The 15,148-nt window shown below is 41.0% G+C and overlaps 1 protein-coding gene across 2 annotated transcripts in view; it reads left to right on the top strand.

Moving 5' to 3' along the window:
- LOC126356051 (titin homolog) overlaps positions 1-6,669 on the top strand; it is a 96,241-nt gene extending 89,572 nt beyond the window's left edge. For both annotated transcript variants that reach the window (XM_050006734.1, XM_050006733.1), the window contains exon 8: positions 5,516-6,669. In XM_050006734.1, coding sequence (XP_049862691.1) covers positions 5,516-6,501 — 986 coding nt within the window. In that variant the 3' untranslated portion in view covers positions 6,502-6,669. The remainder of the gene's footprint in view (positions 1-5,515) is intronic.
- Positions 6,670-15,148: the final 8,479 nt, after the last annotated feature.

Genomic DNA, 15,148 nt, shown 5'->3' with positions numbered 1-15,148 from the left:
GGCCCTTCTGGCGCCTTTACACCTAACCTGAACACCCGTAAGATGATAATTCAGTCGAACTGTAATTGCTCTGATTGTCACCTGCTGGAACTACAACACATTATTTCCTCTTCTTATGCAGCTTGCATTGCTATAGAAGGAACATGCTTCACAGATGACCATTCTCCATTGCTCTGTGGCTATTGTGCATTCTGTCAGAACCATGCTTGCCCTGAGAGGTCATCTGGAGAGTTCTTTATATTAGTTCGCACAGATCTCATCAGTGAATGGATTCCCCTTCATACCATATTGGAATCAATAGCAGTGCGGGTGCAAATGATCATCATATGCAACTTTTACTTACCTCCAAGCAAGTCACTTGCTTACATTGAGTTGACCACTTTAATTCAAAAACTCCCCCCCCCCCCCCTTTTCTCCTGCACATGTACTGCAGTGTGCAGCAGCCCTTGTGGGGGAGTATCACTACATCTGTTACGGGCCTTCTACTTGACCACCTGTATTTCCTTAGTGATGGTAATACTTTCTACTTCAGTGCCACTCATAGTTCCTTTTCAGCTATTGATCTAATAATCTCTTTCCCCCAGTCTTTGCTACATTGTCGCCAGATCAACTACCTCTTTGTCAGATTGCATCGACGAGGCTGTGCAAAGTGTCTCTGATGTGATCACCTATGCCACGGGAACTGCTATTCCCCTTTCTATGTGTCCCCTCTATCACAGGCTGATACCATAGAGGACCAAAGACATTGCATCAGCTGTTCAGGATTGCCATAGAGTCCTGCAGTGCTTCAGGTGACACTCTTCGTAGACCAACCTTACCACTTTTAATTGACTTCATGATAATGCTCGCTATCTAATTGAGTGAAATAAGAAAGAATGCTGAGTGTGCTATGTCACCTCTCTGGGAATGTACGCCTCTGCATCCGAGGTATGGGCCGAGCTCTGTAGTCTTCTGGGCTGTCAAAGATCCACAACTGTACCTGGTCTCTTCCTTCATTATGGTCTCTGTTCTGGCTCTTTCACTTTTGCTGAACATCTTGCGATCCATATTGGGATGGATTGGCGTCCTGTTCTTACGTCATTTCAACATATTAAGTAATAAATTGGAAAGAGTTTAAAGACTGCCGAATTATATAATGAGCTTTACACTGATTGGAAACTGCTTCAGGTTCTTACCGCATCTCAAAATATGGCCCTCAGCCCTTATGCCATTCACAACCAGGTGATACAACATCCGACTGTTACCCAATAGCTCTGTCTCCTGAAGGTCAGGTTGATTTGGCTGTGTCTTCCCTTCACAATGGAGAGGTAGTATCACTGTTTCAGTCATTAAGCTGGAGAGTTACCTGCTGATTAGGTTGTCAGCATGCTCTACAAACTGCTTGAAAGGATGGTTGCCCACCAATTACATTGGGTTCTCGAATCTCTGAGCCTTTTGTCCCACTATCAATGTGATTTCTGAGAGGGATGATCCACACCCTACCATTTGGTTAAGTTAGAAACTGTGGAAGTTAACCAATTTGTGGTCATTGGGTCCCCCCAGGTGATATGACGTGAGCTCAGGGGCCGTGGCCTCTTTCCAAATCACTTCTTGCTAAGACAGCTCATAGACTGCAGTGCCACTGGTGGTGAGGGCTGGAGATAGGGATCAATCTCCAACAGCTCCAGCTCACTGTCAGAGTCTGTTACTACAGAAAAGGCAATCCAACAGGCTTTTTCTAAATTCCAGTACCTCGTTGCAGTCGTTTTTGATGTACATAAGGCAGACAACATTGCCTAGCACCCTCATATTTTACTTATCCTTCATGACTGGGGCTGTAAAGGCTTTCTACCAATATTTATTCCTCAGTTTTTACCCCACTGATTCTTCCGGATTAGAGTTGGTACTTCAAACAGCTCTTCAAGGGTCCAAGAGAACGACATCCTGCAGGGCTCCATGCTGAATGTCACACACTTCCTCATTGCGATAAATGGGCTAGTGACACTGTCATGCCACTGGTCAATCCTGTGCCATGTCAGTGACTTCTGGGTTTGGTGCAGCTTCAACTCTGTTGCCTTGGCTGCATGCCAGCTCTAAGCAGCCATCAGTGGGCTTCTGCTTGGACTCTATCCCACTGTTTCCAATTCTCTCCTGCAAAAATGTCTATGTATTTTTGTTGTAGTACCAAGGCCCATCCTGATCCAGAACTCTACTTGGGTACCCAGTGCTGGAATGTTGTTAGACTGTCCTGATATTGGGGATTCCTCTTTGACAAGAAGCCGACTTGGCTCTCCCATATTCATCAACTAAATACTAGCTGTATGTGAAACCTTAACACTCTCTCCTTCATTGTCTACACCTCTTGGGGTGCAGTTGTACTATTTTCCTTCATATTGACTGGGATCAGATCCGATCCCATTTGGACCATAATTGCCATAGTTCGTGGCTCAGTTAGGTCTGACCCAGTCCAGTTCTACAGGCCACTGGTGTCTTCCTGACTATTCCTTTCGACAGTGTCCTTGCTGGAGCAAGGATCTTTCCTCTTCAGTTCTGATAATACCAACTCTTGCTCACCTATGCAATTTCCATTTCACAATTTCATTATCACCCAAGCTATCCTATTCTTTTTGCATTCAAGGGGCATCGACTCGGACTCTCGCTCTTGTTGGGATTACTAGTTGGGATGCACGTCGCGGCCCTCTGCCAGGACCGCCACCTATCCTCCTTAGATTGCACTCCTTGGAATTTCTCGCACATGTCACCTTGGTTGGTATCCATGCCATGAATTAGAAACAGCCTATTTCAAGGACCTAAAGTTTCACTTGTCCCCACATCTTTTCAGTGTCTGTTCCTTTCAGTTCTTTAGGAGTATCAGTGTGCCACCATCTTTTACACTGATGGCTCTAAAACCAGGGATAGGACGGGTTGTGCTTTCACACCGTCCAGCAGTCAGGAACTCCAATCGTTGCCAGCAACATGACGTGTTTTTACGGTAGAACTAATGGCCATTAACTGCATATTAATATTTGATTCAGTGAGCAGTCTCCAGGCCACTGACTGATGTTACTCGTGTCACCCTTTGATTTTTGCTAAACTGTCTAAAATTAATCATGCCCTGAGTCCCGTCGGTCTCCCAGGGAATGAAATGGCCAACCATTGGGATATAGAATTGGTTAATTGACCCTCTCAGTTCTCTTTGACGATCCTATGCAAGCATTTACAGGTGCAACTAAGGCCTCTGCTCACTCTGAGATGGAACAATATCTGATGGGCTACTGTGTCCTCTAACAAATTCTGCACTGTCAAGGAAACTAATGCTGCCTGGCACTCCTCTTCCTGTTCCTCTCAGAAAAAAATCCACCTTAGTGTATCATCTTTGCATCAGTCACACCAGACTGACCCATAGTTTTATTTTTTGTAACGAGCCATCCCCAGATTGTGGTTGTGGAGCCTTGCTGATAGTTACTCATGATCTAGTGGAATGCCCACTCCTTCTGGCTCTCCATACTTCCAAATTCTTTGCATGTCATGTTGGTGGACAACTCATGGACAGTTGTATGTTGGTGTATGGCCATTGAACTGGTTCTCTGTTTTCTCCATGACTGTAGTTTTTATTCTCAGATGCAATGTTTTAAACTACCTTTGGGACAGGGGAGTGAGGGGCAGGGGGGGGGGGGGGGGGGGGGGGCATGGTGCGGCATGGTGCGGCATCTCATGCCACATGCTGGGTCAGGAGGACCATTGATTCTGCCTCCTTTGCCTGCTCCTCACCATAGTTCCTTCCCTCTGTCTTAATTATTTTTAAGGGGTTTGGCTCTTTTTCTCCTGCACCCTGTTTCCCATTTTTTAATGTTTAGCCTATAATGGGTTGGGACAGCTGTGGGGGGGGGGGGGGGGGGGGGTTGCACCAATTGGATTCAGAACTCCCACCCGCGTGCGGCCCTAACTGTTTCTCTCACCTTGTTGTATTATTAATGGTCCAGCTGATGACCATTACATTTTAACCTTTTCCTTTTTACTGTTCTGCATCTCTTGACTAGGAAGCAATCTTTACCCTGTAATTGTCTTCATCCTTAATCAGGTTGGCAGCAGTCAGTTGCAAGAGGGGTTTCTCTCGGCATGACCGAGCCCTGGAAGACCACTTGTCTGTTCTAACCTTCATACCAATTCAATCCATATACGTTTACTACTCCTTAATTTGTTTTTCAGCTCTGGCATCAGTATTGCTTTTAGTGCTTCACTTTTACCACTCCTATGTACTAATCCGAGTACACAAGTGGTGTACTCCAGATGAACAAACCCATAACTAAAGGATTCATGACCTTGTTGTTTAGTCCCTTGCCTCCAGACAAGCAACAAACCAACCAACCATCTTCTAAATTAAGTGGTAGTGGAGACAGGAACACAAGACCTTTAACGTAACCCCATAAGAAAAAAATCAAGTGCAGTTACGTGAGGTGACTGTGGGGGGTACAGAAAAAGGTGAGAGCCGCTATAGGAAGCACAGCAATCTGGTGCAGAGGCAGGTCAGCATTGAGGTAACCATGAAAGGCTGGAAGAAAGTATGTTGGAACATAGTCTTGTTTTAAATTAAAGTCTCTACAGTATTGCTGTAATTGTGGCATAAGTCAGCTTTGGGAGGTAAATGAAACTAGCTATAGTTCCCTCCTTTTTGTCTATAAACTTTTGAAGAGGACATAGCACAGGAGACATTAACTTTAAGTGAATCTTGAATTGTTCCACAATATCGTGCGGATGTTCCGTTCCCGAGACATGTACATTGTGAAGATTCACCTTTTCAAACACATGAAATGTGACTTCAACACTGACAGTCTACTTCTGTGAAAAACCATCTTCCTTTAATAGCTGCTGCAAGCCATTGTTCATTGTTCCAATTAGTCAGCACATGTAACAACTGCAGCTGGCATGACTTTACATATAGACATTTGCAAAAAAAATGCACCAGACATTTGACTGTGATATGTGCAGTCCTGTGATTGCAAGTGTCATCAATTTTTTGGACTCATGACAGATGGTACCTGCACACACACCACCTTCTCTGCTGGTGGTCCTGGCCGACCTGTTTTCTTCGCACCACATAAGCAGCCAGACTTGTGAAGTGTGTTGTAGCACCTCTATGGACTGTTGTGTCTGCTGGAGCTTACGCCTGAGATTTGGTATTAAACTCTCACTGAACCAAGAAAATTAACTCACATTTAGTGGGCTCAAGAGGACATAACACACACGTCACCCCATTGTATGCTGTGTTCCCATGTGGTGTGCTCTGCAGTTACACCACAGCATGAAATACAAAACAAAACTTGGAGAGATACTCTTTCCACTGGTGTGTGTCATTTTTCTGTATGCCTTGCAGTTTTTGCATATTCATCTCCCGTGTGTAATTCAGTAGACTGTTGTAGTTTAGAGTGTATTCTAGTATTTACTTTTTTAAGTATGTGAACTTTGCTTATTTTTTTATATTTGACTCACACTTTGTACTTATTTTTCTCATTTTCTTTCATTTCTGTATATACAGGTTCATTATTTGCAGTGCTTGACTCAACAGATAGAGGAGAGGTGAGATCTGAAGGAAAGAATCTTGTAAAGAGGAAAATTAAAGAGAAACCAGTCAAAAGGAAGTCTGATAAGCCTAAAGACTCAGAAGAAACTCACCATAAGAAAAAGAGAAAAGCTGACACTAAAAAGGCTGCTCCTGAGTATACACTTGAAAGTGATGTTAATAATTCGAAGAGAAGAACAGATGACAAAGGGACAACTTCGGAGTGCAAGCCTGATAGTGGCGATAGTAATCCAGTGAATGGACATGTTGACAGTGAGAGTAATGTACCTGAGGCCACCTGTTTAATGAATCGAGTCAAACCGACGAGGTCTGGCAGAATACCAAGGCCACGGATTTTCGAGGATTTCATGACTGAAGACATGGAAGAAATGTATGAGGAGACTGAGATTACTGAAATCTGTGATCGTACTGAGATTACTGAAATCTGTGATCGTACTGAGATTACTGAAATCTGTGATCGTACTGAGATTACTGAAATCTATGATCGTGTGACTGTGGAGGATATATGCGATTCTGAACCTGTAGGAGATGATAATCCAAATGATCATGAGGAATTGGTAGAGTCAGAGAATGCCATGGTTAATGAAGATTCAGTGGCCTCATATGAAAGTGAAAATGAGCAAAACTTTGTGATTGCTGAAGATGGATTGACTGTGGAGCAGAATCAGGTGAATTTGGGTAGTGTTTATTCCAATGTGAAACCTGGAACATTAATTGTTTTGGCTACAGAATCGCCAGACAATCCAGGACATCAGATATATAGGGTGTTCATGGTATCAAATAATAGTCAAACAATGCCAGTGTCTGTTCCAAATAACCAGGCTTCACCTGCCGATACTACTAATTCTATAGAAACAGGCACCTCGACACACTCAGTTGTTCCAGAGAGAAGTACAAATGACTGCAACAGTCTACAAGTGAATGCTGAGAGTAACAGCTAGTCTTTATATATCTGTTTGATATTCTGTTGAATGTAATGTTTTTATGCATTATAGCTGTTTTTGTTGTTATGGTATATTGTATATGTTTGTTTATACATATGATCTGAGACAGTATTGTAATATTTATGCTGAGATATTTGTTGAACAATGAAAAGAATATATATATATATATATTATTTGACTATCATGCTCTCCTTTCCTTCTTTCATTTGTTTAAGAAATAATATATGAATACAGTGTCCTGTGACATCAAACACGATCATGTACGATGTGCATGTGATTTGCAATCTGAAACAAGTCTCTTATACTGATTCATGGTAGTCATCTTAAAAATAAATATAAGTTTTACTGCTTTGAGACCATATAGTAATGTTACTGAGAAGTCACACACAGTTAAATGAGGATTATGTTTGTTTCACATTTACAAAGATATTTCCAGATTGGTGGTCTATTACATGTTAGTAATTGCTGCAAACACACATGGTTTTCTAACATTAAAATACAGAGATGTGGGATATTATATTTTAATTGTTAAAATTTATCTCGGCAGTTGTTGCTCTAAGAGAATTTCTATGGTTCTTGTTTGAATGGAGGGACTGAATTAGTTACCAAAGGTTGCATGTGTCTACACATCCCTTAGTGCCTTAGGGATGCTCGTTGGAAAACTATTGTTATAGTATCACAAACTGTGCAATTAAGTGTCAGTGGAATTGTGCATTAAGCAAATTCTGAATCATGCCCAAAATGTAATATTTGATTTGTAAATCTCCAAAATGATGTAACATACAAACAAAATACTGTTATTAAATGTTAGATGTCTGTCTGTCATACATGAATGCAAGACACTGTAAGTTACTAGCTGAATTACTGTATTTAATTAAGACGTAATACTTGCAAAAACAAAAACAAAAAAATAATAAATTTAAAAAAAGTAAAAGGTGCCCATCAGCAGCACTTAACAGGTGTGTGTGTGTGTGTGTGTGTGTGTGTGTGTGTGTGTGTCTATTAGTTCTGTGCCCCCCTCAGTTTAACATATATTTATGATAGTTTTTCTGTATTATAAAGAATAATTATTAATCAGTTTTGGCTTAGCCCAAGGAAAAAAAATTGCAGCAGTGTCAGTACATTTGTACAACACACTTTTCAACTGACATAAGTCATTATTTCTGCTAATAGTGCTTTACTGTTTCAGTAATTTGAAAACAATTTTTAGTCTTATAATATTCTAAATTTAAATTTTTGTCCATGTTGTAAATTATAAAGGTAGCACTTTATTCTTTATGATGTAACTTCGCTACATATTGATTCCCTGCCAGGATGGAAATTTTCTCTGGCCGGAGACTGGGTGTTTGTGTTATCATCATCATTCGTGACAGTGGTTAAATTGGACTGTGTAAAAATTTGGACTTTGTGTAGGCGTTGATGACCAGGCAGTTGAGCCCCCCAAAAACCACAGATTTGGAGTTATTATCTATTCTACTTTTAGGACTGTAATTCCATATTTACTGTTCTAATGCATTTCATACTTTGCCACAGAAAAGTTCTGTTTTTTTCCATTGTAAATGCAATAGCTTGCACATCAGTTTGTGTTGATTATGTAAAATATAATTAAATATAAAAATTGGTAGCCATTTCACATACTATTCCAACAATTCAAGTGTGTTGACACTTAAGGATGGTCACATTTGTCATGTTCAACATTGTGCAGGCATTAAGCATACACTGCCAGCTGTGTTTGTAATATAATACACTACAAAAAAGCTAGATATTCCACACCATGTTTCAGGAACATTTGAAACCTATGAATTGCTTTATTTGCATAGTATGTTATGTGATGACCTTGCTTCAAACCAACACTAAGAACTTAATATAGAGATTTTAACAGCATGTACAGTTACAGGTCACACAACTTCGCCGTTATAAGTTATCTGTATAGAGATGTTGCAGTGTCTCACTTTCACCTCATCTTGTTCCTCATTAACATCATTGTAACATTTAATACACAGACAGTTGTAATTAAAGTTGATCTTCCCTTTCCACAGCTCTGCTGGTGTATTGTGCTACCCATCAAAACCACTAATAGCAAGGGTGCCCAAACCCAGGGGGCAAGAAAAAAAATTTTGTGTAGTCATGTATTCTTCTTACAAGAAAATGATTTTTTTAAGTTGGTATTATTCAGGTCTTTAACAGTGTAGGAACTGGAACTTTTTTTTCTACGGCTACTTAAAAGTTGCCGTTCATCTTCCAAAATATTAAGAATACTCCATACACCTGGGTCTAGGCTGTCCCCTGCAAATTATCACCATCTGGCCCTTGACTGATAGCCAGTAACATCTCTGGCACACCAATTCATGTTGCATAGGTTGTTTTGACAACGCTGCAGAAGTTTTGCTTGGAAGCCCTTACACTTCCTCCGTACAGTTCCATTCTTTCCCCATGTGATTTCCATATTTTTGGAGAAGTAAGGCACTCATGGATTTGAAGTGGTGCATGCCCAAGTACACACACATTTTTCCATGAAGATATCGATTATCGTGTCTCGTAGTGGTATAAATGTGTTAGCAGTTATAGTGATTACTTTCAAAATAGTAAACAGCACAGTTACTTTTTATCCATCTGTCTTGCTTTTGTTTGGCTGCCCCCTTATACAAGTGCGTTACCACAGTGAATATGCCTTCTGCACACAGAGTTTGAAAGGAGACGCTGTCGCATGATAATTGTGACATGTAGAGAATAAAAGTCAAAGCACTGCTCATCAAAAACGACACTTGGGGATAGGTATCTGCAAATGTGACACAACCTATAGAGGTTGATCAAGGTTAAGTGCTCGCTGTTGCAAAAGCTGCATACATATCGTGGCTAGTACCAGACAGAAAAGCAAAAGCAGAGTTGATTTCATCCATCACTCACACCATGCTGCAGCTAGTAAGGAACTGCACTACACCATGTCAGGTGTGGCTTAAGCTTGAATCAATCTGTGCATCTAAAGGACCTATCGCAAAGCAGTTCTGCTCAAATGCCTCATGCTTCACAAAATGTATGGTGTGACACATCATGGACAAGTTAGATGTCAACATAAGTGGTCGTTTATTGGCAACAATGTTGCTATACTGTCATTCACATAGCTATGACAATTTTAGATAACAGTCTATGAGATATTGAGATGCTAAAAGTAAGATTCTGAGAAGAACACTACGTAAGGATTCAGAAAGACAGTGAAGTGTGAATGCTGCAATTTTTTGTTAAATCAGGTAAACATTTCATGAACAGGCCAAAAAGTGCTCCGACAGTGACAAATCGGAACAAAAATCGAAACGGACAGAATGGGCTAAAATCCATGTACAAATGCAGCTTTCGTAACAAGAAGGGACACGCACAAGATGAGTGCTTTTCAAGAAGGAACAAAGTGCGCAAGCTGCAGACAATGTTGGCAAAGCTCACTGCTGTTCTTCTGTGATTGAGCCTTCTTTGGAGTTTCCAACATTTTTTGGCACATAGACAGTGGTCGTACATTGCACATGTGCTGGAATCCAAAAGTGCTCACTCATGTCAAAACACAAGAGAATTTAATGCTGGTAGACCACAGTGCTAGGCTAGTAACAGCTAAAGGTGACGTACATTTCACATCCATGGCCAGTCGCATCATCTCCATAACTCTGAAAAACACTTCCTACACGCTCAAACTCGGCACCAACCCCATTCCAGTCGTGAAGGTTGTGGACTACAATCACAAACAGGGTCGCCACCAAACCCTGAAAACTGGGAAAAAGCATTAAAAAAAATTTAAAAAATCCTGGAAAAGACCTCAAATTTCCATGAGAAACCAAGATTTTTATAATGATATTCGTCAATTCATTTTCGTACATTAACACATTTTTAAATCAATTTATGGTTGTTTTAAGAAGCATTCAAATAATAGACCATATATTTCTACATTATCTGAGTATTTCCACTTTTATACCAATGTCTTCTTCCATACGACTCGATGTAATTTCTTTTTCAATGGTGGCCCTCTATTCAAGAGACGCCATGTCATCGGAGTGTGCGTCTGTGCGAAATCGCAGCCTGAATGAAAGGCTTTATCTACACTAAATTCTATTATTTGATAAATGACCCCCCCCCCCCCCCCCCACACACACACACACACACACACACACACACACACACACACTTATTATAGACACCTCCCCAGTATGAGATCTGTTCATCACAGGTAAGGTTTTTTTTGTGTTGGAAAGTCTTTTCCTTTGAGGACTTTGATAATTAAAACTTAGTACAATTTAGTACTAATGTTTTGTTAGTAATAATGATAGTTTCTGTGGATGACCTTACACTGGCAGTGTTAACTGTAAACGCAAATTCGTGTAGTCTTGGTAGCCATTTTTAACTGTAGGCCAAAAAACGATGTGAGCATAACCTAGACTGTGGTATAACTGGTTGGTGTATGGGCCTATGCAGTGAGAGAGAGCCAGCCAGAATCTACACGGAAAATTGGTATCTAGCACTGCCAGATTCACTCATGCACATATTGGAGTGGGGTACACTTCACATGATTTGTGTTTGTTTGTGGCGCGTTTTTCAATTGTTGCGAATCTATTGCAGTTCCCGCGTTCGGCTTTTTTAGCTTCAAAGTAGCTGTCTGGCTACTGTCTGCTTAACACCGAAAACCAGCTCCAACAAACAAAAGCGTACAACAGTTTCAAACTCTCATTAACACACATTTGACATTTTTATTTTTCATTGCAGAAAAGCAATTTAAATGGATTCTGACTCTGAAGTTTGTCATTTGTTATGGTGGAAGATGATGTTTTGCTCTTTCAGAGTACATGATGAAACTATACGCAGGATGGCAAGAGAAAGGCAGACAGGAAGGAATGTTTAACTACCGAATATCTCGCGCTAGAATTGTGGAGAATTTTTTGGAATATTGTAAACAGTTTTTCGGTGTCTTAGAACAACTATGCAGTTACGTCCTGAAAAATCAACATTAGGGACTTCTGCAGACTGTGTATTTGCATAGTTTTCTTAGAAGAGAGAAAGAAAGTGGCACAGTTTACTTTCCACCTGGCAGTTTGATGTGGAAGATCCAGAAACAGGCAGAGTTTCGGATGGCAGTTGGAGGATATCTCCGCAAAATAAATGTCTTCAGAGAAAGTGAGGCAACACAGGAAGAACCGCAAGGAATATAAGGGATGAATTTGCAATCTATTTTGTATCGGATGTCGGTAAAGTGAAATGGCAAGCGGAATATGAATAAATAAATATTGAGTGAAAAGACAAATGTAATTAAAAATTGCGAACAAAGCCCTTACAGCTTTGGTAATTAACAATGTAAACCATTGGTTCATGGTTTGGGTTCCTGTAGTCATGTCCTAGTTCATGAACCCAAGGCAATGTATGAGTGGCCAAGTAAGTGGTCCGACAGTCGGGATACCAGTTACTTTGGAATAAGGCTGGGCATCTTGGACATATTCTCAGTCGTGGTCACCTTTGTGCTCATACGGCAAAGACTGCCAAATCCACTGGTTACTCCCTCAACTGTTAGGGGTAAAACCCAATGGGACTCGGGGCAAGTAAGGCTAGCAACCTGCTTCCCTGGTACTTTAAATATGATGCTGGCAACAATCAGAGCAAAATGCCTCGGACCTTTGGAGGTGACGGAGTCCCACCTCTAACTGACAAACCAGGGACTCCTAAGACACGACTTGGCAAACAAATGGTAATGAGAGGGGGAGCTATTAATATCAATGGAGGCTACTCTGGGAAGAAGGTAGAGCTGGCAGAGGCTGCAAGTAAGATGGGGCTGGATGTTTTAGCTGTTAGTGACATTCGGCTAAGGGGTGAGAAAGAAGAAGAAGTGGGAGAATACAAGGTCTACCTGTCAGGAGTCAAAGCAGGAATAGCACAATGGGGCGTAGGGCTTTACATCAGGAAAGAAATGGAACCCGTAGCTGCAATAAGGTATGTAAATGAACGACTGATGTGGATAGATTTGACAGTGTCTAACAAGAAAATTAGGATTGTGTCAGTATATTCGCATTGTGAAGGGACAGATCAAGATAAGGTAGATGAGGCACTCAATGGTGTAGAGTAAAGGACAAGGACAGTGTTTTGCTCAAGGGTGATTTTAACGCCAGGATTGGAAATCGAACAGAAGGGTATGAAAAGGTTATGGGTAAATTTGGAGAGGATATGGAGGCCAACAGGAACGGGAAACAACTCTTGGATATCTGTGCCAGTATGGGCTTAGTAATCACAAACTCCTTTTTTTTTTAAACATAAGAACATTCACCGGTATACTTGGATAGGAAGGTGAACCAGATCTGTCATTGACTATATAATAACAGATGAGTAATTCAGGAAGGTTGTGAGGGGGACACATGTATTCAGGGGATTCTTTGATGACACTGATCATTATTTAATCTGCAGTGAAATTGGGATGGTGAGGCCGAAAGTGCAGGAGGTCAGGTCCATATGTAGGAGGATAAGAGTGGAGAAACTTCAGGATAAGGAAATAAGCACAAGTACATAACAGTGATCTCAGAAAGGTACCAGTTAGTTGAATGTAGTCAATTACAGTCATTGGAAAAGGAATGGACAAGGTACAGGGACACAGTACTAGAAGTGGCTAAAGAATGTCTTGGAACAGTAGTGTGTAAAGGTAGGATGAAGCAAACAGCATGGTGGAATGACACAGTCAAGGCAGCCTGTAAAACGAAAAAGAAGGCGTATCAAAAATGGCTACATACTAGAACCCAGGTAGACAGAGAAAGTTGTGTTGAAGAAAGAAACAAAGCCAAACAGATAACTGCAGCATCCAAGAAGAAATCTTGGGAAGACTTTGGAAACAGGTTGGAGACTATGGGTCAAGCTGCTGGAAAACCATTCTGGAGTGTAATTAGCAGTCTTCAAAAGGCAGGTAAGAAGGAAATGACAAGTATTTTGGACAGCTCAGGAAAACTGCTGGTGAATCCTGTGGATGCCTTGGGCAGATGGAGGGAATACTTTGAAGTGTTACTCAATGTAGGTGAAAGTACGATCAGTAATGTTTCAGATTTCGAGGTAGAATGGGATAGGAATGATGATGGAAATAGGATCACCTTTGAGGAAGTGGAGAAAATGGTCAATAGATTGCAATGCAATAAAGCAGCTGGGGTGGATGAAATTAAGTCGGAACTCTTCAAATGCAGTGGAATGTCAGGTCTTAAATGGCTACACAGGATAATTGAAATGGCCTGGGAGGTGGGACAGGTTCCATCAGACTGGACAAAAGCAGTAATCACACCAATCTTTAAACATGGAAACAGAAAAGATTGTAACAACTACAGAGGTATCTCTTTAATCAGCATTGTGGGTAAAATCTTCTCAGGTATTGTTGTAAGGAAAGCGCGAGTATTAGTTGAGGACCAATTGGATGAAAATGAGTGCGGGTTTAGGCCTCTTAGAGGTTGTCAGGACCATATCTTTAGCTTTCGGCAAATAATGTAGAAGTGTTATGAGTGGAACATGGAATTGTATCTATGCTTTATAGATCTAGAAAAGGCATATGACCGGGCTCCTAGGAGGAAGTTATTGTCTGTTCTACGAGATTATGGAATAGGAGGCAAACTTTTGCAAGCGATTAAAGGTCTTTACATGGATAGTCAGGCAGCAGTTAGTTGACGGTAAATTGAGCTCATGGTTCAGAGTAGTTTCAGGGGTAAGACAAGGCTGCAACCTGTCTCCACTGTTGTTCATATTATTTATGGATCATGTGTTGAAAACAATAGACAGGCTGGGTGAGATTAAGATATGTGAACACAAAATAAGCAGTCTTGCATATGCGGATGACTTAGTTGTGATGGCAGATTCGATTGAAAGTTTGCAAAGTAATATTTCAGAGCTGGATCGGAAATGTAAGGACTGTGGTATGAAAATTAGCATCTACAAAACGAAAGTAATGTCCGTGGGAAAGAAATATAAACGGATTGAGTGCCAAATAGGAGGAACAAATTTAGAACAGGTGGACGGTTTCAAGTACTTAGAATGCATATTCTCACAGGATGGCAATATAATTGAAGAACTGGAAGCTAGGTGTAGCAAAGCTAATGTAGTGAGCAGTCAGCTACGATCTACTCTCTTCTGCAAGAAGGAAGTCAGTACCAGAACTATGTTATCTGTGCACCGTTCAATCTTTCGACCAACTTTGTTGTATGGGAGCGAAAGCTGGGTGGATGCAGGTTACCTTATCAACAAGGTTGAGGTTACGGATATGAAAGTAGCTAGGATGATTGCAGGTACTAGTAGATGGGAACAATGGCAGGAAGGTGTCCACAATGAGGAAATCAAAGAAAACTGGGAATGAACTCTATAGATGTAGCAGTCAGGGCGAACAGACTTAGATGGTGGGGTCATGTTACACACATGGGAGAAGCAAGGTTACCCAAGAGACTCATGGGTTCAGCAGTAGAGGGTAGGAGGAGTCGAGGCAGACCAAGGAGACGGTACCTGGATTCGGTTAAGAATGATTTTGAAGTAACAGGTTTAACATCAGAAGAGGCACCAATGTTAGCACTAAATAGGGGATCGTGGAGAAATATCAGAATTATGTTCGTGATAGTATTTCAAGTACTGAAAGGCTTTTAGTTACTTTCAAGTAAATTCATTT

The sequence above is a fragment of the Schistocerca gregaria genome, chromosome 3 (genome assembly GCF_023897955.1).
Source record: "Schistocerca gregaria isolate iqSchGreg1 chromosome 3, iqSchGreg1.2, whole genome shotgun sequence".
Taxonomy (NCBI): domain Eukaryota; kingdom Metazoa; phylum Arthropoda; class Insecta; order Orthoptera; family Acrididae; genus Schistocerca; species Schistocerca gregaria.
The sequence above is the reverse complement of the archived record's forward strand: the minus strand, read 5'-3'. Positions and strand labels throughout refer to the sequence as shown.